This window comes from Diadema antillarum, unplaced genomic scaffold, assembly GCF_040938485.1.
Source record: "Diadema antillarum isolate AM-2024a unplaced genomic scaffold, OU_Dant_1.0 scf00000151, whole genome shotgun sequence".
Classification (NCBI taxonomy): domain Eukaryota; kingdom Metazoa; phylum Echinodermata; class Echinoidea; order Diadematoida; family Diadematidae; genus Diadema; species Diadema antillarum.
Window position 1 is genome coordinate 1,352,747 of NW_027271040.1, and position 27,122 is coordinate 1,379,868.

Below are 27,122 nucleotides of genomic sequence, written 5' to 3' on the forward strand. Positions count from 1 at the left end.
TCACAGACCCAGATTCTCTGTTACCATAGAGTCATGCATGAGTTAGCCTATACATTAATTCCATACCTTTATCTTATACCTCGATCCGAACACCAATAACATTCAACAGAAATCGGAATCATTTAAAATGAATTTAAAAAATGCAAATGAAAAGGATGAATCTTCCTAAGTGGATATTAACCAGGTCATGAGTAGGGCCTAATATCCTCTAAACTATCTCTACAATATTTTATACTCGTTACTTTATAGAAAAACAGTGAAAATGCATCTAGTTCACTCTAGAGAAGGAGTGAATAACACAAAAGAGTGATCTTCGAGTGGATCACTCGAAAATTATTGAACTCGTGATCCCTGAGGTCACTCCAAAATTAGTGAAAATAAACATTTTCGTTCAAAATACACCAAAATTTCACTCTAACCTCAGTCTTTTCTGTTATTCACTCCTTCAGGAGTGAATATTTAATTTGCACTCGTTTTTTGTTTTGTTTTTGAGAAAGATTGTGCATGTGTAGATGTGTGTTCGTATGACCAATACACAGTATAATATGCGATATCATGCATAGGCCTATTCTTTCACTTTAATACACAGATAAAACACCCGGCTTAATCATATTAACAGAACCGAGATATATTGAGATTAATGTTCAGGTGCTCAGATTTGTATCTTTTTCCTTTCACTAAGTACACACTCTTGCACCCCCGGAATAATGTGCGATCCCTGAACATCGCAGTTGCCCTTAGCAACTAAGTGCATCCAATGATAGGGCACCGTTTTGCAGGGCTGTTGCTTTTTAAAAATGCTGGCAAAGAAAGTAGGAAATTGTTCATCTTTAGTCCTTAAAGGACAAGTTCACCTTCATAGACATGTGGATTGAGCCTCGGTGAATGCAGCAATAGGCCTATTAGCGATAATTAGTAGAACACATCAGTGAGCGTTTGGAGAAAATGAGACAATCCATTCAAAAGTTGTGAATTTTTGAAGTTTCCGCTCAGTCAGTGCTGGATGAGAAGACTACTGCAGCTTGTGATGTCACATGTGTACAACTATATAAAGATAATATAAATAAAAGAGAAATTGTTTTTTTTTCCAAAAAGTGAAATTTTGTGAAATTCTCTTTAAATTTTCCTTATATCGTTACGTATATGACATCATACACTATAGTAGTTTCTCATCTAGCAGTGACTGTGCAGATATTTCAAAGATTCATAACTTCTGTAACAGATCGTCCAATTTTCCCCAAACTTTCATCGATAAGTTCTACAAATATTGATGCATTCGCTCAATCTACATGATTGTATAAGAAGGTGGACTTGTACTTTAAGTATTTTTCAAGTTTGTCTAAAGTCATTCTTGTCAATTCTATCTTCCATGTTCCATCTTTCTTTTTCAGTGTTTGTGAGCTGTGCAGTAGCCTATACAACCTATATTAGCGCGTTGGAGCTCGTGCATCCCCGCATGTATACTGCAGCTGGTCACTGTAGTCTGATTTACTCAAAATGTGATACACCGTTGATGACAATCTATAAAGGTAATCACAATATCTAGATCATTCAGTATCACCTCTTATCCAATGATGCGAGCCCGCGGAGTTACGATTATTCCCAACCTGCGCTATTATGACAAAACCTGTAAGCAAAGCTACCTGTAGCTGTTGAACGGAGGAATAATCGATGATTATAGGCCTACGGCCTTTGTTAATCGCAATGACCGATGCCCGAGGTGAGTTAATCCGCAAACCGGATACTACCTCGCCACCCTCACCTGAGCTACAGTTTGGCGTTTCTTATAGATCCGACCAACAAAAGACGGATTTAAACGAGATAAAAGCCTTTTCTTCTCCCTCCTCCTCCTCCTCCTCATTCTGAAAATCTGAGAGTTGCCTATAATCGGATTACAAAAAATGTAGGATCGAGGCAATGAACTTCTAATAGACCTCTCAATTTTACGTTGTAAAGTGATTACAGTGTCACTTGAACCGTTTAGAGGTTCGAAATGACTATTCATAGAAAAGGATGCTTCATCCAATCACGGTAAATCTTCATGATGTTATGTCAAGGGGGGGGGGGGGGGGGAGTGGGGAAGGTATATTGAGCTGAGTTCAATAAAATGCCACCATGACAACGAGTAAATATTTCGACAACATAAGAAACACTATTTTCCCTGTATAAGCGTATTATGTTTTGCTCTTCGATGTCCTTCATTTTACCGCATCACGCTTATTCAGACAAGTTCGAGAGCATCGCTAACTCGGGGATATAGGCCTACCTGCACTGCTGCACAGGGACCTCCGTCTGCTCTACGTACACCGGCTTAACATTTTGTTATGCTGCATCTATTTTCTTGAATTTTCTGATGCACGATAGTTCGCTTGCAGTGATTCAAACACTAATGCTAACTATTGCTTGAAAACCAGCAACAGCGATCATAATTACTTCAAGTATACTGAACACCAAAAGTCACCTGCATCTTTGTGAACATTCGCTGCGCTTCATAGTGATAGCTAATATCGGTTACTTCACGGATTGAATGAACAGATTTGTAAGCTCGAAGATACGTATTTAGTTCTGTTTGGTGTATCAATATCACTTGGTGAACTTCCTGAGATGAATTTCATCCTATTGTCTTGCTGCCTGAGTTTTCTATGTATTGCTGCTGTGACTGCGCGGCCCACACCAGCCATCCGACCGGGATATAGTGAAGAACCGACTGTTGAACCTGCTGAAAACAGTGCCGCCACTAATTCGATCGACTCCGCGGAGGCTGAGGTAAGGGCAATTTAAACGTATTTTACACTATCTTTATCAGATGGGTAGCTCAATTCCGAACCAAAATCCGAAAGAGCTTAATGAAAAATGCTTATTCAAAGATGAAAATAGTTTTGGGATTTTAGAAATTAGATATTTATACACAATACTCATATTGGTCTCGCCCACACGAACAAAATAGAAGAGAACATCGTTTCATTACATCACATAAACATTATTGCCCCCTTGGTTTGCTCTAAAGACATGATTTAACACAATAAAAACTAATAATAACACAATAAACTAGCAACTGTCATTTCCCGCTACAAATGCCCTGCATATACGACAATGACGTGTTGCGAATGGATTTTTCTGCAGATGTATACGTATGTGTTGCTTCTGAAATGTTCCTTGAGGGAACATGTGCTATAGATTTTATGTGTTGAATAGTACATGTACTAAGTTACAATTAATGGAAGTAAACGTAACACGAGGTTGATACACATGCAATGGATGCAACCTATTTTTGTTGTTGTTGTTGTTGCTGTTCATGTCTAGAAAGAAAGTTTAGTGAAGGTTGTTGTCACTGCGTGGGATTATGTGATTATCATGGAAATATCTCCTCTGACTTTCACCTGTTACGCGAAAGCATGTAGCAGTTCAGAATTGTATAAACATCTTATTGTAGGTTCATTTCATAAAACATCTACCATTCTATCTGTCCACTTTTCCCTTTTTACTGAAGGCAACATTGTACTTAAAAGAGTTGTGCTTTATATACGCAGGCCATTCTACAATAATGTATTTGTGTTTGTTTTTTCTTTTTGTGGCCAAAAAACAAAACAAAAACTGCTGTTTTTTCTTTCGGTAAAATGGTGACGGTGCTCGTCTATCCGCTCTCTGCAGCTCCAGCTTAGCTCACAACAATGCACAAAACACATACACACGCACACACACGCATACACACACATGCGCACACACATACACACACACACACGCACACACACACACACACACACACACACACACACACACAGACGCACACACCCAAACAAACACTTTGTTATAACTTTAAAAGGTTTTTAGATCGCTTCCCCCGTGTGGGAACTCGATTCAATCAGAGGTAACAATTGCTTTTCCCTGTCTTCCCTTTGTGTTTACGGCAGAACGCATCAGGCTTGCCAGATGTATGGGCTAAAAGTTGGATGCTCACTCTATTTTCGAGTCTGTTCAAGAAAATGGAACTTCGAAAAGAAAAAGTACAACTTTCAATGGAATCAGGCATGGGACAAGGGAATTACAGGTCCACGTTTTCACAAAACAGTGATACTGGTCGTAATTACATCGGAAAACAATATGAAATGTGATATCACCGCTTTACAAGTCTTCCACCGACCGTCACACATCATTGTTATTATTATTATTATTGTTATTATTATTATTATTATTATTATTATTATCATTATCTTATTATCATTATCATAATTATTATAATTTTTATTATTACTATTATCATCATTATTATTATTATCATTATCATTATCATTTTTTCTGAAGAATCCCTTTTCGGAAACGTATTATTAAAGCATGAATCGTAACCGCTGTACGAAATAGTGCACTGTATTAAGTTAGCATTAATGATGCTTTTGGAGGGTCACAGTTGGACTAGTTGCTTTAAAAGAATGCCAACAAAACAATATTTGACACCCCCCCCCCCATTTTTCTGCTAACATAATTATCCAAGAGGGAGGAGCAGACGTCAAATATGACGTGAGTATCATGGGTGACTATAATGTCTGCTTCTCGAAAACATCATTTGAAACATTCCGTGTCTTCTTGCTCAATGTTAAGTGTTAATGAATACTGTGCCTCTCTATTTGGTAGATTGCACTCATCAATACCCAATTCGCCAAATGGTTTTCAACATGACGTGGATTTGAATTTTTCCACATGTAATCAGCTACTTTAGCGCCTTTAGGTCCAATTTATTTTTGTTTTTAAACGATGTGCTAATGACTCTTTCAGCGACACCCTTCTTAACAAGGACTCAACGGAATCATAGGTGTCAACCTTGTTTAGCACACATTACTGATGAAGTATTAAATCTCCAATCCTTCTTTGATTTTTTTCCTTCCCCTTTGTTTTTAGAAATTCCTCAGTGATTTCGGCTTTCTTCCAACTCCTATGGCAGCGCATATGAATCCAGACGAGATAAACACCAACCTCACTGAAGCCATTGTCAAGTTTCAGGAATTCTTTCATCTACCTCAGTCGGGTCAGTATATCTGTTCCTCTCATATAGACATGTATGGGTGAAATATTTAATGTATTTTTTATACATTAATCCAGAAAAATAAAAATGAAAATAAGAATTTCGATATTTAACTACAACTCGTTTATTAAAGGATAATTATCAAACAATAGATGCCCTTTCAGGATTTGGATTGTGAATGGTGCCAGCTCCGTTGGTTTTCCATTTCACGTCATGTCATTTCATTTCTGATCAGCTATTTTCATTTTCAACAAAGAGTGTCAGTTAGCGGTGATATGCAGTCAGCTATACATTATATTCTGTTCTTTCTCGGATAAGATGAGCTTTGTGCAGTACCACCTTATTCTACCGGTAAATATTCTGACCTACTACTTCAATTCATTACTATTCTATTTTTTATGATATTGTCTAACAGTGATCAAAACATTATGCATGAAGGACTTAGGCCTACACTTATCCCAGAAATAATTCCCTGGCACAAGAGAACAAAGGAGTTATTATTGTAAACGGCAGTTAAAAAAATGTAGAAGAGAGGCAGAGTTTGTGAAGTTTAAGTCATAGAATCGGTTTTACAATGTAAAAATTATGCAAGTGTTCATCAGTTTTTTATGGCAATTTTAACTCCAGGTTCACTGGACAACCGTACGGTTTCGCTGATGCGATCATCGCGATGCGGACTTCCCGACATCGTCTCGTACTCGCTTGCCTGGTCACGGTGGTACGATCACAATTTGACCTATCGTATCGTTGAATACCACAATAGTATGTCGATAGATCGCCGTGATATTCGACAGACAATACGAGAAGCCATGCAGGTATGAGTAAAAGAAATACAACTGTAATATTTTAATTTTTGTTTCTCAGAAAGTGTATGCGAGAACATGACGTCTTTAATCACTAATTGGGCTATTAGTTTTATCGGGTGGAGCTACACATGCGGGTGTGTGCTGAGTTGTGGCAAGTTTCTGTTCGTTTGTAAAATCCTATGCGTCCTTAACAAAATAACTGTATCTACTTTAAAACGTACTATTCCAAGTAATTTGAATTTGCTGTATACAAAAACAACTCGATCCGAACTAAAATGAGTGGGCAACTTGAATATCTGTGTATTGATATCTGGATTACAAGAGTCACAAGCAATATTAGTTCTCGCGTACTTTATCATGAGGAATGGTTTATTGTTTTCCTGTCCTAAGCTTGCCCATACTGATTTGATCACGTTAATCCATTTCCCTCATATTCCCCCTTATTGTCTTTATCGTCGACATCACTGTGACGCTTCTATTAACATGATTAATTTGTTATGTCCGATCTGCAGGTGCTTTCTAGATGATGTTCGTTAGTGAGTGTTTGTGTAATCTGTTTCCCCGTTATCAGTTATCATAACTTACAGTGGATGGAATGACACAGCTTAAACATCCAGCATTATACAGCTTATACACTGATCGAATAGCATTCCGTGCTGTAATAATGTTGGCCTAACACATCCGTAACATAACACAGGAATCATATGTTTTGTCTTTGACTTTGTGCCTCATTATTTCCTGTTGATCATCATTAGACCACACATTATCCCACTACATAAGACAAACTCTTGTCCAGAAGCACAACCAGTTTCACCCATAGCAAATATTGTGAATGCTGTTCACATTCATATAAAGTACATCATGTTACTTACCAAAAGTGATTACCACTTCACAAAATAATTATGCAGCACATAATTGCGATCATAATATTTTTTTTCAATAAATCGAGGGTACACTTTCTTATGATACTTGCGACAGATGTGGATGGAAGTAACGCCTCTCATTTTATGCGAGGAGAACGACCCGGACGTCGATGTCGACATCAACATACGCCACGTGAGGGGTGAGCACGGCGATGGTATCGCGTTCGACGGTCCGGGAGGCACCTTGGGCCACGCCTTCCTGCCGACATGGGGCGAAGTCCACTTCGACTCCGATGAGAGCTGGTCGATGAGAACCGACGAAGGTGAGATGAACAATCTGATTTCCCATCACCTATAGAGTTGGTCATCATCTTTGGAGCCATATTAACCTGCATGACCTATGCGTCAGTACCGTATCGAATAAACGCGAAAGCGTTAGATCACATCAGAAACCTGCACGTTATATAGGCGATACGGAGAACAACGTACATTACACTGACTTGACCAAACTTTACCAAGAAGTGGAAGAACCTGCAGGCCCTTTATTTAGTTCAGATGCATGCTTAACTCTTTATGTGTCATGGTGTAAAACGAGTAAATTAAAAAAAAAGTTTGTTCATTTGAACCACTAAACAGATTAATGAATTGAAGGTGCACATCAAAGCAAATGAAAATAAAAAGTGAAGTGAAAAATATGTGAATCGTCGAATAGACAAATAAGATAAACACATCCATACATCTCTATTACATGATAACATACATCCACACGTACATACGATGAACATGCAATTGATAACAACATAAGGGTGCGGTATACAATCAAATTAAATTCTAAGTTAAATGTCCATTATTAAGGGTATTCAATATGATTTTTTTTTCCTTCAGGCGGGATAAACTACCTGAACGTTGCTGTGCATGAAATCGGACATGTCCTGGGTTTGTTGCACTCCGGCGATGAGGACGCTATAATGTTTCCTTTCTACACACATCGTCCTGTCGTGAGACTGGCTGATGACGACATCAATGGCATACAGCTCATGTATGGTAAGACAACTTACTATTTGACACATGGCTTCGGACATGCCTTGATCCCCCCCCCCCCCCCCCCCCCCCCCGACCACCACCCCCAATTTCTTATAAGCAATTTCCCTTGTACGTAACTCTTTCAGAAGAAGAAGAGGAAGAAGCAGAAGAAGAAGAAGACGAAGAAGAAGAAGAAGAAATTATCTTTACTTGGCATATGTTCTTGACTGTCCCCTGTTCAAGTAATATTGAAATCAAGAAAAAAACTATCCTATTATTGTAAACCAATGTACCCAAAAGATATGTCCGAAGAGTAATACATACATGATCATAGTAAGGCGGGTCAGTGTAGTAGAAATTCGGTTACCATGTATAACAATATTACCATGCTTCACAGTGTCGGCTATGACCAAAGCAATTTAGTTCTTATACTCCAATACACGTAAAACGGACATTTTTCATCGGGCTACATTATCATGTTCTTATATTCTTCAGATGAATTTTCCATTCATCGTCCTCGTTGTTTCTTACGTGCTTCATCCCCTTTCATTAGACTGTAGTTCAAGTGAACTCACTCAGTGTGAATAATGTGTTTGTCCTGTCATCAGTGTCTCAGTCTTTGTTTCAGTGTGAGACATACGTGTTTCATTATGTGTTCTTCAATGCTTGACTCAAGAATTAACGAAGAATGGTTCAAAGCATCCTCGAAAGCTTTACTTGTATGTAAAGCTGACTTATGATACATATACACGATACATAATTATTATGTTAGTCATCAGGTGTTGCGAATCTATAGCGTACATCAACTGCACAGGTCCTTGTAGTGTTGTTACAATGATCACGTTTAACGTGCTTGCTATCTCCGAGATGCTCTGGCACTGCTTTTGTTTTGGATAAAACAAGAGATATGTTATTTCATTAATCTGACGTCATGTAAACTTTGTCTTTCAAGGAACACCTGACATCAGAGGCGACGGAGAGGCAAGATATCGCTGCCCAAAGGTCGACACAGACAGAATCGTTTCCACGTCACGGGAACCAGTAACAACGGATGTGACAAGTACACTTGCAACAAGTTTTACTACCACGCTCGATTCATCCACAACTATCCGTCGAAGTGCAGCAACAACTGAGTTGGAAGAAACAGAGTCATCTGGCATATCACCATCAGCCTCCGAAGAGCTATTGTCTTTTCTTGGAAGTGTGTCCACAACATCAGCTCTTGAGGATCATGATAACTCTAGCCCGACCTCCTTCGTACGTTCTGAGACAATGTTTGTCGTCGATGGCACAACACGGGATCTTGTTTCACCGTTAGCACAGTCATCACCACCATCATCATCATCGTCATCATCATCAACATCATCATCCAAATCGACGCATTCATCGTCACGTTTATCATCGTCAACTTCGCTACCAGTATCATCACCGTTATCACAACCATCAAATTTGGAGTCAACATCCTTTCTCATGAATACCGCTGCAGAGCTTCTTCAGCAAATTCAGGCAGATGATTCATTGTTTGATGCAACATACCCGCCATGGAATGAACATTTAGATGACGACGTGATATCTGGCTGTAGAGGATATACATGGAACCACGTGGAGTCGTTGGTGACTGCCTGCTTATTTCTCGTATTATTTTTACAATTCTATTGAAGTGTACGTTCAACACTATCACAATTCGTGGACTGGTGAAACGAGCAAAATTACACTATGGAGTGTGATGGACTTGTGTAGCACTAGCCACGCATTCTTAAATTTATATTACTCCATAAGACTATATTTGGATCTCCAGGGCCAATCATGGGCTAATGGCCAACAGATGCAGCCAAATCATCGTGATCTTATATATATATATATACTTAATCGACTGGCACGTAGAAAGCAGAAGAATGGATTAAAATTACAGAATTTGTATGAACTAAATTGAATAGGAAGGTCAACATTTCATTTGTTCTCCATTGAAATCGCTTTTAATCGCTTTTTTTTTTCGAAGAAGAAAATCGCTAATAAATAGATATACATGCATTCCATTTCATGTATCCTCCTTTCACACTAAACCATAGATGAAAGCTAACAAAACTGTTTTGTCGTGAAAGCATCTGTCCGAACAGCTAAAGAGAGAAAAAATGACTTGCACGCGAAATCAAGTCATCTTACGACTTGACGAAACAAGGTCCACACATGAAGCAAGTTGAACGTTTTAATGCAATTCTCCCGGTCGAGTTAAAGGAGACCTTCGGATGATTTTCAGATTTTTACACTTGAATAACTATAAATTAGTTGTACTGTGGACAGAGTTTCAGATTTAATGATGATTGGGATGAAGAATAAGAATATTTTCAAAATTTATAACAAATTGCAATGAACAAGGATGATAACATGGCAGAGTCACCTTAAGAATGCATGAGTTGGGGCTCTAGGAAGCAGAAAAAAAAGAAGGCATGCATAAATCATGCACAGGTGAACTCGCAAGCAAGCAGTATTGTAATGGAATTACACTGCTACATTTCTGAAATTTGTGAACCTCCTACGTCATCCTCCTTGTTCAGTGTAATTTGTTTAAGGTTTTTCAAAGTATTGTTTCTCTGCTCAAAAACCACAATAAATTCCACAAATTTGTACATAGAGCTGTTGATTTATGTACTACATAAGTGAAATTATGAAAATTCCCCTCTGCGTCTCTTGCAGGCATGCTATGGAAAACATTGTACTGTATAGGCAGAATGGTAATTTCGAAAATTGTAGAAATCTCGAATAAACTTTGTGGTTGTGAGGACAGCGAGAGTGGTCCTTAGAGAGCACTAGCTCAAACAAGTAACTCATCTCTATAATTGTAACATATATGTTGAGATATATATAAATTATATCTTTTTTTCCATTCGACTATATGGCAATATTATGGGCTTATATGCACTTCAAACTGTAGTTATCTTGCCGTAAAAGATGCCACTTGATGGTGGTTTGACATTGATAACTTTTAGATGTAGGCCTACTCTTCGTTCGAATGCATCTGGTGCAGTTAAGTACTATCATACTCCCGGCAGTAAGCCTGTGAAATGAGAAAAATAAAGTTTCTTGTTCATGATCGAAATTAAAAGTGATGGTCTATAGCATCCAAGCAAAAGTGGTTACGTCTTTCTGTCACCAGAATCAATAAGAAAGCAGCCACTCTTACGGAATGGACAACTTCTCAACCTAAATGTCATCGTACCATTTTGGTTGACTCTTCGCTTGTGTTATAAGACCGCAGGCATGTTGGTCTAACCATGAACCTACGGTCTAACCATAGAGCCCCAAAATAGCTGGGAGAAATGAGGTGTTTCATCTTCTCTAACCCGGATTAGTGAGATATACTGTACCCTTTCATCGGTCAAATTTTCAAGGGGGGCTCTTCAGCTCAAATTCTGTCCAAGGATTCGCAAAGCCAGACTACGAGTTCTTTTCACTAAAAAACACCACATATTTTCAGGACATGCAACCAATGAATTATAGTCCCTTCACATTCCACGAGAAAATCTTTCATCCTCCAAACAAAGTGCAGTCTGTATAAGAATTCATATTATATCTGCAGCTATTATTTATTATTTATTTTTTTGCCAACTGCATTTCTTACTTTAATTATTTTATTGCTTCATTTATTTCAGTGTCTTTGGTACAATTTTGTGAAGCGGTCAGGAACATTCTATTCTCAGGTATGAGCCCTATTTGGTCATTTCTTTCGTGATAACCTATAGGTGCAGTGCATCTGCTGTCAACGAATAAAACCTTACTCTAAGTATACGTGCAATTATCACTTGAGTGATGAGAACGCAAGCAACTCTCGCTGGAGTATTGAATTTCAAATATAATTATCTCTATAATGATAACATGTACGTATGTATGTATGTATGTATGTGCTACATGTGTGTGAATATAATACATACCTACCATTCAACTAACAGTAGAGGCCTAACTATATATAGCATAAAAATATAAGCACACACACACACACACACACACACACACACACACACACATATGTATGATATATATAAATACATATTATACAAAGAAAGAGTAAGACAGAGAGGGGAGAGATATTAAGTGTGAGTGTTACTTGTTATTCCGGAGATTCGCTTCTCCAGAAATAAAATAGTTCTCGAGAAACTACTCTCAAGGAGCTTTTTTAAACTGCAATTATTCACCCTTTATGATCCATTGTGATGATGAAAAAGTAGATAAAGAGTAGAAGGTGGAAGAGGAGGAGAACACAATATCAAATTCAAAAGTACGATAATTGCAAATATCAATTTCCAGTTGATTAATGCATTTGTGTGTTTATGAACGACATCGTGAATGTATGTATGAGCATGTGTGTTTGTAAAGGGAGCATAAAGGAGTAGAAAGCCTTCAGGTATGCCCCTGTCAACGGTAAATTTTGTTCTTCATGATAACGAAAAACACGAATGTGACGCTATGATAGGGATGCAGATACAGGGAAGGAGGATAGGGAGGGCACCTAACAATTGTCAGGACAGTGTGAACATAAATCATCTCACACACCCACACACAAACTGTGTTGCCATGCAGTGAAACATTGCTAATCATATCACTTTGGAAACTCGAGAAAGGTAGATCTGATATAACAAAATACATAATAAAACAAACGAATTCTCCCTGTCCCTATGAATTTATTTCATTTGTATTGTATTGTTTATTGACTACTGATATAACAAAATATCTGATATAAAGAACAAAATGTCTCGGTCCAAAGGATCTCGTCGTTCATGTACTGAGTTTCTAGTGTTAGTACTGAAGCATGCACGTCATGCTCTTTTCATAATCATCAAGGTGCATTCCAAGGTTTCGTGAAAACAGTCGAATATATATTAAAATTATCAGTAGGGGCGCAACGGCACAGTGAATAATACTTCCGACTCCCAATCGGAGGCCCCGAGTTCGATTTCCGCCCATCTGCCAGTGCTTACGTCCTCGGATAAGATGTTTTTCCCAACCCTATCCCTCTCGACCCAGTTGTATAAATGCGTACCTGGTAACGCTGTAGGGTAATAATAATAGCAGGGTCCTTTTGTATAGAGCAATGGCAACACTGGAGAGGCTACTCCGGATAAAATACCTTATTTGTACATTATTGTTATTGTTATTCCCTATCTTCACTGGATATCTTTTGGAATTCAATATCACGTCAAGTTCCATCCTGGAACCTATTCGACTTCTAGTGCTTTTATGAGGATTCGCGCCGTCCCCAGCAGTGCTGCTTTTTGGAGCGTTTGCACTCGATCGGGCATATCCACATCGTCCTTTGGCGTTGTTCCGAGTGCTCCATCTCAACGACAATAGGGATCACTTTCGTTTTCATACAGACGGCGAAGTTCTCTAGCAAGGTCCTGTTACCTTTCTATTTTTTCCTTCTCCTTCTCGGCTAATAGAGCCTGCTGTCTCCTGGTAAGGCGACATCGACGATCATGCACATTCTGTTGAGCCCTTTCAACGACGATGATATCTGGACGCCTATGCTGAATGGCATTGTCAGTTTCAACATCGAAATCCCGCAGGATTTTAACATGGTCATTTTCAGAAACTTTATGTGGTTCATAATGCTCATATGATATTGATAGGCCCTACTGTGTAGCGATATAAGTCAAATGACATTTTGCATCGCATGATATAATGTTCTTTGAGGAGGTATGCTGTTAAGCATTCTGTAAATTCCAAATACATGTTGCATTGTTCTTAGCATGGGAAATAAACTTGCTCCGTACCCCGCAACAGCAATCACGCTCACATATCACACTGTGTAGTGTTCGATGCTGACTGGACGCAACACATTACAAAAGCGTCCAAATATGAAATTATATAAACATTTCTTGCATGCATTAGTCCGCATTTCTGGTGCGTTTTTAATTTGAATTTCTAGTAACTATTCATAACACCAGTACCAGCACGAAACCTGAATTTATTCTATGAGTGTCAGAATGGATAGCCTGCTACGATAAATTTGTTGAATACCATACTGTGCATACGAAGTTTGAAGTTGAAATACCTATAGACGTTATCCGGGCACTTACCCCCTGGGCAACTACCCTCCGGATAACTACCACCAGGATAATTACCCCCCCAGGTCTATTCCCCCTTAGGGCAACTACCCCCCGGACAATTACCCTCCTAGGGTAATCACCCTCCAGGGCCATAACCCCCTAGGACAACTACCACCCGGTCATCTACCCTCCTAGGGCAACTACCTCCAAGGGCAATTACCCCTAGGACATCTACCCCCTGGATATCTACCCCCTGGGTAACTATACCCCCTGGATGACTACCCCCGGATAACTACCCCCTGGATAACTAACCCCGGATAACTACCCCCTGGATAACTACCCCCGGAGAACTACCCCCTGGGTAACTACCCCCCGGATAACTACCCCCAGGATAACTACCACCCGGATAACTACCCCCCGGATAACTACCCCCCGGATAACTATCCCCAGGATAACTACCACCCGGATAATTACTCCCCGGATAACTACCCCCAGGATAACTACCACCCGGATAATTACTCCCCGGATAACTACCCCCAGGATAACTACCACCCGGATTACTACCCCCCCCCCCAATAACCATACCCCAACCCCCCGCCCCCTCCTGATACTTACCTACTGGACAACCCTCCCTCTCCGCCCCCCAAAGTTAACACCCGTTGTAATTTTTCCATAAGTTCATAACACCATATCAGAAGATGCACCTTTCTCTTGGCTGTCATCATTTGTGACCCTGCACCTCAAAACAAACAAAAAGTCGCCAGATATGAATTGTTATAGTTAAGACCATATTCTGAAAGAGCAGACTTTAAGCTTTAAAATGATGTATAACTCAAATCAAATGGACTCTCCTAACCTATCTAAATAATGGAAAGAAAGCACAAACTCAGGAAAAGTGGGAACTGAGAAAAGAGGCTCTGAAGTACAGTGTCTATTCAAGCGCTTAATCTTTACCAAACCGTGCTGGCTGTGCGATGAATGGGACAAAAAACAGGAAGTAAACCACCAGATTTACAACAATGAAGGGATTATCAGATTAAACTGAAATTAAGCATGCCTCATTAACACATTCTGTCCAAAATTAATGCCAATTTTCAAAGCAGTATAGCACTATCCTTTCAAAAGTTATTAGAGTTGAAAGTGAAGAGTGTGGACAAGGTTTTTCAGAAATGAAAAAGGGATTCTAAAGACACGCCTAATCACACTATTCTACCAAAAATGTTCGAGATAAACTGCTAAGAAAACACACTTTCCTGCCCGTTTTATGAAACCAAATGTTAGCATAATGTAAAAGAAGACTCGCTCTTTCAGAAAATATGAAAAAGTCAAGTTCGGCTAGGTTGACCCATTTCACTTATTTTCAGTCCTCACGCAAAATCAGTGTGTGCGACTTTATGTTCGTTTTGAGGTGCACGGTCACATTTACTCTTTTGGCTTGTCATTTTCTACCGTTATAACACATTAGACGAAACATAAGAAAAGGAGAGTTGATTTCACTGCAATTCATATTCCGTTAACATTAGCGAGGGACCCTTCGATATAAAGCCATAATTTCTGATAGGATCCGGGCACAGTTTTATGAAAGTTATCAGTCCTGACAAGCTGTCAGTTCCACACAATTACCAATCGTTGGAGGTCGATCAAAGCAGGTCCATGGTAACAAGTCAGTGACTCGAGCTTATCAATCAAGCAGAACCCATGGTTTTATTGAAATCATTAGAGACTAACAAGATGTCATAACTGGCAACTTCAAACGGTGCCCTAATCTGTCATAAGAGTAAAATTACAGCTTGTTTTACATACAAGTAGAATTGTGCTAGTTTTCAAATTAAATGTTCTCGACACTTTAAGAGGAAATCCAGTTCAAATATAAGTTAGTCTCATTAGAAAGAGTAAAATATTACGAGTTTAACGGTATTTTTTTTTTTTACAAAACACCCCTAGTTGTTAACGAAGTCTTTTGTCCTGCACCCTCTTTTTGAATAGATCTATAGAGAGTTGTAGTTGACAGAATCCTTTTTACATTATAGGGCTGCTCTGTTTTATCCCGGCCATTTCAAGAGTATTTTTTTTCACAAAAACTTGAATCCTTCTTGGAATAACATGCTCTTTAATATTTCGTAAGGGGTTTCTAATTATCTCACCCAAAAGATGTTTAAAACCTGAAGTTAGGTCTCGACCAAAACCAGATGATATGATTTTTTTTTTTTCAATTCAAATAGCAAACGTTGTTCGAAAATAACAATGAGAGACGTACCATGCGACCTGCGGAAGGATTGTGGCAAGCTCGTTGGAATGGTTCTATGAAAAGAGAATCGAGATAACAGATTTCCTTGCTCATTTACGGAAACAGATCGAGAGAGATTAGTTCACACAGACTGAATAGCAGTTATATTCGTAGGTTTGTATGATTATGTTTCTGAATCCATAAAGCCCGTTGTGCAAAAAAGGGGGAGAGGGCGAGATGAATTATGATAAGCAAAAATAAACGAAAACCGATATGACAACTCTCTATTGTGAAATTGATTATTCGTTCCAGGCACAGTTTAGAAGTGTAGAGGTACCTCCTAAACAGAGTGAAATAATGTGAAGTGATGGTGGAGTGGGAAGTCTTGCTATGAACAGACAACTCTATGCCAGACTGAGCCAGTTCTACCTGGAGAATGCCCAGTTACATTAACCGAGCTCCAACTCAGAAATTCTAACCGCTCAAGTCGGCGTTTTAAAGCGGATGCCTACAATATCATTGAGTCCAGAACCGACAGACATTTGTACTCTTTTCTGCCCAGAATCAAACGGGACTGGAATGATCTTCCCTTTGCCATTACATCAATGCCATCCTTAGATAAATTCAAGGCCGCATTAAATAAATTATGATAAGTCGCACCAGCAACCGACCACAGTGTCATGGAACATTCGTTCTGTTAACGCTAATTGCTGTGTATCCGTGATGATGATGATGATGTTGATGAATATTATATAGATAGGTTCTCATGTAATGAGTTCTGTATGTATCCACTGAAGTCTGCTCAGTGCTCACTTCCCCGACTACCGGTGGTTAACGGTACATTTCAGTGTATGTATCCTGAAGATATTCGCTTACTAGTATCTATGCATTTGCCGCCATGCTAGAATCCTCACGCACGCACGCACACACGTTATCATTGTATCAGGCGGACAGATACAAGGAGTGGCGAGCTTCAACTAAAAGCACAGCTTGTCAAGACGTCGGCGTTTTCACGAACCGACGCTATTTCGTTTTTGAGCGAAAATGCAGTTCTGAGAAAATCGCGTTTAAAGATCTCACAAGTTTTAGACAACGTTTTCAATGACTTTTCCTGTCTTGTGTGTGAAAATTTTGACAGGGTGATGAGAGTGGAAGTTGTTCTTCCTATCCATAGTGTAATTTTAGTGTGAATTCAAAAAATTTACGATATTTCTGTCTTCAAACTCACTGCGTCGGTTCGTAAATCCATCGTTTCTTGCGCGCACCATAGGTTATGTACTTAAGCGCGGGTCTCACGAACCGACGTAAGTTGTATTACGCCGGTTCGTGAGACCCGCGCTGTAGGGCCTGTACAATAGGTAACGTGCAATACGCGTGTATTTACGAACCGTCGCTATTTCATTTTCGTATGTGTTTACATACAAATACTATTAGGGCTATACCTGCTTATCAACAATAACCTTATTAATTGAAATTAATTGTCATGTAATGATTGTTGTGATGATTACAATACATTTAGTGATAATTAAGATGATAATACAAGCCAGTTTCTCTTAATTGTTCTAAAAAGAGCCTGTTGTCATTGTTTTCATCTTCATTTAGTACACGCATGTATTGTTATTATAGCTGTGGTTGATCGTTCCAAAGATTTCTTTGCCCCCCCCCCCCTTTTTTTGTGGATATATTATTATTTAACACTTTTGCATTTGGACATCTATCATTTGGTAATACATGTATTCGGTATACTGTGTTTCATATTTTTTTACTTTTTACTGTTGTTTTTTTTACTTAATTAACTTACTTTTTCATTTTTTCACATTATTTTTAATTCAAATTCAGTTCACTTCTTTCATAATAATTATGAATGTTTGTTCTAAGATGAAGGATACCGCTAAATCTTGGGAAAAAGACGTGCCAGTCAGTAATAATTACTTGTATTTACTCATCTTTCATACTCATGCATGCACTCTGTTATTTCTTTCTCTGAAATAATATATTAATTTCTTTATTTCTTATTATTCCACATATTTGTGACATTTACTTTGTCACAATTTTTATCAGTGTCATTATTGTCATTTGGCTCGCATGCGAATTCACTCATAATTCCTCATTTTCCATCTTTCTCTTTCCTGCTCAACAGATTCTATGATAGCTGCACCTGATCATATAAAAACATAAACTCATCCTGCATGCACTCTTCGAAACTGATAAACTCCTAAAAATACATGAATATCAACACTATCAGAGTTTCAAGCTTCATTTTAAATATATAATAATGGTCATGTTTTATTGTGCCTTTTGCAGCAATATATTGAAGAGGTACATTATGTAATCGAAAAAACATAGGTCCTCAATAAAATATCAAATTTGAATTATTCAGAGATGAGTACTGACAATGGGAAGGATAACAATTGTGGAAGAGCTCCATAAATCAATACATATCTAATGGCAAATGGAGATGGAATCAAGATTCAAGAATATGTGTAATTCAAGTTCATTATTATATCAGTTCTTGTGTGTTCACAAAAAGAGGAACACAGTTTGAACATGCACACCAAATCTTACATCGTACATTTACATCTATAAAGTGCGGACGGAACATATAGAAGAGAAAGAATAACATTCTCAAATTGATATATCAAGCATAACTACATGTATGTATATGACCACACAAAGATGTTGCTGCATATGCATGAAGCTTGAGAGTGCTGCAACACCCATATGCTCAGATAAAAACTTGATGTGTATCATACAAAAGAGAAGAGGTACTGCATGTACATGTAGTTACACTATTCACAGGACAGTACAGAAAAAGCACGAGAGAGGGAAATGGGTGTCTAAAATAGGTCGATGTAAGGAGTGCCAAGCCAATTAAGTCTCTAATAGAAGTCATACATATATAAGGAAATAAATTAATCACAACATAAATGATCATGCTCATGTTAACCTTAATTAGCATCTAAAAATGTGTGTAGAAAGCCCATAATATCAGCCTTTCGCCCCGAAGGCTTGTTACATATGAGAAAAGAGAAATTTTGGCCGACCCCCCCCCCCCCCTCCCTGTGAATCCTTAATCCACCAGTACTATAAACACATTCTGAGAATGTGTTTTAGTACATGTACTAGCAAATTCACAAGAGGGGTGGGAAAATTCAGCCAAAATTGTGTGTGGCTAAAATAATTAAAAAGAAAGGTCATCAGCAAAACTACGGGGTGGATGCAGACGAATTTTCATGTGATGACTAAAAAAAAATGCAGCTAAAGGGGGAAAAAAAAGACGGCGGAGAGGGGCCAAGGCTAATTTGACTCCCCTCCCCCCCCCCACCAAAAAACAAACAAACACCACTGTTTTACAGTACCTTTAAAGGACTCTTAATTTTTTGTTTGTTAAAAACAAACGTCTCGAAGTAAAGAATTCCACATTGTAGGCGAAATGTAGACCGATACAGTGTATAAAGTGTACATCCCAAGCTATTAAAGAAAAAAAAAACAGATTATGAATATCATTTGAAGTAAGAATTTCAGTGTGTTTAATCATCTTTAGTTGAGTTGCAAATGACATGTACATATTTAATAAGAGCAGTAAACTTCGAAGCGCCCCCAAGCCCTTCTATACTTAATTATTCATGTGTAAAGGTAGCGCCAGGGCACTCCGGTGGTCTAGTGGTTATGACGCTGGTCTAGTAATCCAGAGGTCGTGGGTTCGAATCCTGCTTGGGCTGCCTGTGATTTTTTTTTTTTCACAGCAGCCTACAAACTGCACACTGCAGTTGCGTACGTTACTACGGATGGAGACAAATGAATAATCTATTATTTTAATATACGATGTTTGACATCCTTATTGCAATCACTTTCTTTAATTGTAAATTTAGAGACATAATGAATTATTATTAAAAGAAATCAAATTTCTGTATTTTGTTGTGAGTTTGCATGGGAACATACACGTATCATAATTTACAATTTTAGTTAGATAAAGAACATCTTATAACAGAACTGTCTAGTGATGGTTGAATAATTATGTCAATTTGTTATAAGTCCTATCATTTACATGGAGTGCATGTTCCCATGTTTATAAGAATCATACGTGACACATTCAAAGTGGGTTGAAGACAACAAAATAATAAATAAAAGAATAAAGGAGAATAGAACTTAATCTGATTACAGCATCATCTAAATATTGCCAATGTGCACTTAGAAATCTATCAAGATTTATCACAAGGTTATGATTACCACACAAAACCTTCAAGATTTATTATCATGAAATACATACCAATGAACACTTTAAAAAATCTAACATTCCATATCCACATGAAGCTTTCCTTGATATAAATGTCTCTCTGTAGTGTTATTAAAGTGTAGCAAAATTGTAATTACGACATCACAGAATGGAATGCATTGTTTTCACCTTCAATCTTAGGATCTCCTTTCATGTTTCCACTTTACAATCACATTTCACTGTAGATATACCGTCCTTATGTTGTCGCCCTTCATCCCAATTTCTCCCTTCTATCCTATCTGTAGATTGTCTTCTTTCCTAAGCCATTGTATTCACATTCCTTGATGATCAGCACGATGCTGTACTTTTTTCTTCTTCTCTGAAACAGTCCAGCTCTTCGCTACTGCATGGCATCAGTCATCTGAAAGAAAAGACAGAAATTAAGAACTTTCGATTAAAATCAAACATCATGATACAAGATACAACTTTCATTTTGAGAAAAAGAAATCAGCCAACTAAACTGTAGTTGAAATTATTTTGCTCTATTTATATTAAACATAAAACAAAACGGTATACAGGATCAAAGAATGTCAAAAAAATACTGCTGTTTTTGATGCATATTCAAATTGTCTCGCCTTTTACATATTTTAATGATGCAAGATCTTATGTCTAACACTTAGTAAGTCTCATGTAGAATTTAAATTATTATTCACATGAATAAATCTGCATGTCCTTGTAAACAAGGCATTGCTTTGAAAAAGCTGAATATTACTAATTGCATTTGGGAAAGAGTCTACGACAATCAAACTTGTTTATTATCAGAGACTTTAACATCTTAATTAGACCTAGACTCTACATTACCATTGTATTCACATCCGTTGGTGATGTACACGACCCTGTACTTTTCCTTTTCTTTTCTGAGACAGTCCAGTTCTTCGCTACTACATGGCACTGGTCAGTCATCTGAAAGAAAAGAAAGAAATTAAGAACTTTTGATTAAAATCAAACATCATGGCACAAGATACAACTTTAATTTTGAGAAGAAAAAAAAAATCAGCCAACAAAACTGAAGTTGAAATTATTTTGCTCTATTTATATTAAACATAAAACAAAATGGTAGGCCTATGCAGGATCAAAGAATGTCAAAAAATGCTGCTGTTCGTATTTGATGCATATTCAAATTGTCTCTTCATTTACACATTTTACTGATGCAAGATATTATGTTTAGCACTTGGTATGTCTCATGTAGAAATTGAATTATCATTCACATGAATATAAATCTACCATTTGTAAACAAGGCATTGCATTGAAATAGCTGAATATTACTACATGTACCTGCATTTGGGAAACAGTCTATGACAATCAAACCTGTTTCTTATCAGAGACTGTAACATCTTAATTAGACCTAGACTCTACATTATCATTCAGCTTTTAAAGGTATTAACCATTCACCTATAAAACACTGGCATTGTCATGTGCATCATATTTCTTTGATACTGCACATATTTTCATGAAGTCTGCACAAGAATGCAAATGAAACACGTCTGCTGTTTGGTATTTATGAAAAAAAAAAAATCACTAACCCGGAAGTCCTTGGCCTTAGGACTAACACGTGGCGAGTTAGTAGGAATTGACGTTAAAATAGAATAAGAATAGATCTACTAAATAGGCCTTTGCCTCATGAATGTCTGGTCTAATTATAGACTAAGTGAAGTCTAGACCTTTCACTTTTAAGTTACCAGTGGTTCACAAAATTTATATTATAGATCTAGACTACATCTAGATCTAGACATCTAACAGGAACGGCGCAGTGTTTTCAAAAGTGTGGGGGCCCACTTCCGGGTTTCATGAGCTAACAAAGTGATGACACCTTATGTATTCCTTTGTATGGTGCACAAAAAGTGTGGGGGCCCGAGCCCCCACGGCCCCCATGGCTGCGCCGGCCCTGTCTAATACTATTAGATCTTGGCAACTTTTGTCTTTGTGACACGAAATTAACACGTCACGGATGATATTGCGGCGATATCCAACAGGATGACAGTACCACTATTACTGACTCAGTAAGTTGACATAGATAACTAACATCAACTTGTTAACGTACGTTAGAGATGGCACCATATACAATAACCGGTGACACTGACACTGACAGATCTAACGACTACGTTTAGACTAACGTTAAAGAGTTAGACTCGCCATCTCAGTAAGTCGGCCAAAGACAAAGTCAATACAGGGCTAAGTCAGTGTTACTGTTATGTTAGGCCTAACAAATGTTAACGGTTACTCGGTTAGGTTAGGTTTACCAGGACTCAAGAGTCCTGGTTAAATCAGTCGAGGGACATTTCTTAGAAGTCCTTCGATTCCAAGAATAAAAAGGGTGAAAGAACAAAGGGAAAAAAGGAAAGAAGAAAAGACAAAAGATTATGTATGGATGCTGTGGAAATCGACAGCGCTACTGTATCACAATCAATCACGCGTGAATATGTAAACGCCATTTGGTTGGGCCGCATTCACAAGTTTTAGGGAAAAAAAGCCCCACCGCTGTGCTTCAAAGGTACTCCACTCGAACTAACGTTAGACATAATGTCACATATCTACACACAGTACGGTACTAGGGCTGAATTCACAAGTATACTATAACACTGCACTGTACAGGAAAGCCACCTAACCTGTAGAGTACTACTCGTAGTGTTTATGTAGTATCACGAGACCACATACTGTCATAGATGACATCTACACCAACGCTGCACACAGGCACTGGTCCGACGGTCCCTGACCAGGAAAAATTACTGTTGGACACTGACCAGTAACTTTTTCAGGAATGGACCAGTAAAAATTGGGGGGAAAATGGGTGGACTCTACCTACTATTACCACTAGTCTAGATGTAGATCTAGAGCTAGACTATAGACTCTGTGTTAATTTGACTTGGTCTTAGACTTCAGCTGATCTTAGTTTTAGTAACTGGCATTACAAGTAAAGTCTTAACTTAGACTTAATAGTTAAACTTGAAAGTTAAAGTCTAACATGTCTAACTTTATTCTTTACTCTTCCTTTGAGTTTTACTTTTAGACTTTTTACTTGTTTTTTTAGTTTAGTAGGCCTACTTTGTCAATGTCATGATTTCATTTTCAACTCAAGTCAAGGCATAGCCATGAGTGTCTTCGAGACTTTGACATCTTGCATGTCTTGCACACAGACGTTACGACTACGTCTACAGTACTCAGTAGTCTCAGAAGTAACGACATAAGTTGAAAAGAAACTATAAATAATATGATTTGGGATCTAATTTGAAATTGGATGGCGTTTACAGACTAGGCTTCATAAGCATCACGCGATTGAATACATGGGACTACACTCTACCGCAATTAATGGTTATGGTAGTCCAACTGAAACTGTTATTTTGAGCATGATTTTAATAGGATTATAGCTTACCATTCACTTCACTCGTGGACAGTGGGCTGGCTTAGGTCGTCATTCATCTTTCAGATGGTTTGGTTCTCACTCTGAGATCTGGATTAGGGCCAAAACCTAATTCTAGGCCAGTAAGTTGAACAAAGCTCAAAATAATGCAACTGCGACGGTTCGTAAAACCCGCATTGCTCTTCACCCTAGCAATTCGGGTTTCACGAACCGGCGTATCTTTACTGCGTCGGTTCGTGAAACCCCTTTTTCTCAATTTCTCGATATTTCGAGTACCGTCGTTTTTTTCTTTCTTTGATAAAATTAAGAATAATTAATTTTGTGATCTAAAATTTTGGGATTTGGTAGAGTTTTGAAAGCACTTTCATTTGGTACCAATATCTCGATTTTGAAAATTTTGACCAAAATCGAAATAGCGTCGGTTCGTGAAAACGCCGACGAAGATAGCTCGTTATTTCTGCATTTTTTTGCAATAATTTCATCATTTTTGGCCAAAGTTTAATCGTATTTACATCGTGACGAAGAAGAATATTACAATGCCGTTCGGTAAACCGAAAAACCACTGAGCCATACACCGAAACAACAACTGTGCATCGACTCTCTCTAGGCATTGGTGTCGATTGACTGTATACTATACTGTACCATGGCTAGTGTGAAGGATGAAACATACTGGTACCACTTCATTATGCTACTAGCTCTGATCATTTCTTTGGTCTGCAGTCCCACCACAAAAGGTAGGTTTTCGTATTTTCTCTGTCTATCATTAGTCTGCACTCAATTAAATTTCAACGTTTTCAAGTCCGAACAGTGGGCTGCTGAGACTGACCGAATGTTTTCTGATCAACAAAGCCATATTTAAAGGCAGCGCTTGAGCAGGAATTGGAAAATTACACGTGAACTTCGAACTCCAGTCAAGTAATGTGAGAAAAAAAAAATGACTTTCAAAGTAGGCGGGGAAGTTAAAGCACGGAAAAATAATCTCATAGAAAGTGTTGACAATGATCATGCACAAATGTGGTTTTGTAAGGACCAATGACAAATTGTATTGCACGCTGTATGTCAAAAAATGTAGGATTTTACGGTCAATTTCAAACTCTTGCCCATAAAATTCGTAAAATCGTTTTTCAAATTCAACAATACGGTACTTGTACGCTTCTCGTCTATCGGTCACTCAATTTAACACAAAGAGCAACCAATGTCGTTTACGAGAAAATTTTGCAATTGAAATAAGAAATCGTGGCTGGTGAGCTTGCTGCGAGCATTCATATTTTGTTTTAGGAAGTCCATTTTCTACTTCATTCATTCAACTTAGAATCATGTACATTGTATCCGCGTGGACACACAAATATTTTCATCATGTAACATGCACAAGCCTACAGTATGAAAAAGTACATGTAATTTACATTCAAATTTCGTGTATACTTTTCATCTTCGTATTTCTTTTAAAGAAAACTTATTTTCAATTTATCATGATATATTGTGCAAAAAAAAAGAACATTATGGAATCAGAGGCATACGTGTGCTGTGGCTCCGAGACTATTGGAATATACACATATCGGTGTGTTTCTAGTTTACTAATGTGAAAAATGTCTGCTTGAAGCCCAACAGCATTTCTTATTTTGATATATTAATGATTTGCCTAATTCAACTAATTTCTTTAATTCAAGGTTTTTGCAGATGTCACTGATTCATTTCATACTTTCCCAGTCAAAGATGGTAGAGTAGAAATGTCTCAAGTGTCTCAAGTCATCTTTACCCCCCCCCCCCCCATTTTTTTTTTCATGTGCATGTATTTTACCCGTTACCATGAGTTCAGATTAGCAGTGCCCAGGGCAATCCATCGTCAATTAAAGTATATCAATGTGCCTTGGAGTGGAGCAAGAGACCAAAAGCCTGATCAGCAGGGCGCTGAGCAGCTGGTATCTATGTCCATTGTTCAGGGTGATTGTAAGCACATCACACGCACATCATTAGTTCCTGTGTAAAGTTCAAGTTTTGTACAGAGGGTTATAATATGACCAAAATCTGCAACCTAACTTTAGAATCAATCGTGGACTTAATGAAACTGATATGCTGTACGTATTCAAATCACTTCCAACTATATTGTGCACTATTCAGGTATTCGCCATATCAGTGTTACTTATCTGATACATTGTTTTTGAACTATCAAAGATCAAAAGTGGGATTGTTTGGATCACACCATTGATAGCACATTGATATATGAGAGGGAAATTCGGTAGAGATGAGACGAGAGTAGATAGATGAATATATGAGGAATATATGGCCACGTTTCATGTATTTCCAAACTAGAGCCATTCATTGTACACTACTGTACTTATTACCTTTTTAGAACCTTTCTATCAGATAAGGATCAAACTTTATTTGTTTTCTTGCTTTTTTTCTGGTGCCTTTTATCCTGTATTCATGCATGTCTTCTGTTATGTATTATGTCATGTGAACATGTGAATATAGATTAAAAGAAAACTCAACTTTAACTACATTTCCATACTGTAAACGAACCTTCAAATAACGGCTATTCGTTTAATTGTCTGGTAAACGTTTTCATTTTCTGATTGACGAACCTTAGATAATATAAGGAGCCTTATACCAAAACAAGTTATTGTTCTCAAAAAAGAAAAGAAATGATAAAACGAACCTAATTCGGTTGTATGTTATAAGATTTTAACAACAATAATTCTAATTTGTTCTTAGGCACAACAGAAAAATTGTGTTAGGGAGATATCTTCGTCGCGACGATATGAGACAAAAGATTGTCGCCAATCGTCCCCGACGATCCAAATTTTGGGCCTCATGTGCTCATTACTGCGCTCTTTTTGGCTCATTATAAATATCAACAAAAGATGGTTCCGACGAGTCGGAACAAAGTCGTCTCTTTTCGTCGCGACTAATCAATTAAGGAGGTCTTTTGTCGATCGGCGAAGCGTTTCAGTGATTGTTCAAACGTCGCACATCGTCCCCGACAACTGCGTATTCAACTTGACTAACCGTTTTGTAAAGGTTTTGGTGATGGTTTCTTGTCGCTCATCGTCCCGACGATTGACCATTGAATTTAAATCACCGTTCCGTGGCGAGTTAATTAATCCATAATTGTTCAAACGTCGCACTTATCGTCCCGACGATTGTCCATTCAACTTGAATCACTGGTCAGAGACGCGTTTAGTAATTGTTAAAGCGTCGCGCATCGTCCCTAGGCTTGCCCATTGAACTTAAATCACCGTTTGGTATGAGTTTGAAACGTCGCACATCGTCCCGACGATTGCTCATTCAATAATAGAAATTGCTCGATGCTGAGGTGTTTATTTTTTCTAACATCGCGAGTGGTCCCGACGATTGCCCATTGAATTGAAATTGTCGTTCAATGATTGCCACCAGGGTAATTCATCTTCTATGAAGCCTTGCTCTCATGTTTGCCATACTTGTCTGTAAACAATACAAAAACATTGTAACGAGATCCGATGGCTGTCAGACTCCCGAAATTCTTGAATGA

General features: G+C 38.1%; 1 protein-coding gene across 1 annotated transcript in view; it reads left to right on the forward strand.

Annotated features, from left to right (window-relative positions):
* Positions 1-1,704: 1,704 nt before the first annotated feature.
* Positions 1,705-27,122, forward strand: part of LOC139721829 (matrilysin-like) — a 61,405-nt gene continuing 35,987 nt past the window's right edge. Inside the window, exons 1-7 of the mRNA XM_071633149.1 lie at positions 1,705-1,720; positions 2,678-2,766; positions 4,894-5,020; positions 5,645-5,832; positions 6,802-7,009; positions 7,572-7,730; positions 8,662-8,750. Of these exons, the coding sequence (XP_071489250.1) occupies positions 1,705-1,720; positions 2,678-2,766; positions 4,894-5,020; positions 5,645-5,832; positions 6,802-7,009; positions 7,572-7,730; positions 8,662-8,750 (876 nt within the window). The remainder of the gene's footprint in view (positions 1,721-2,677; positions 2,767-4,893; positions 5,021-5,644; positions 5,833-6,801; positions 7,010-7,571; positions 7,731-8,661; positions 8,751-27,122) is intronic.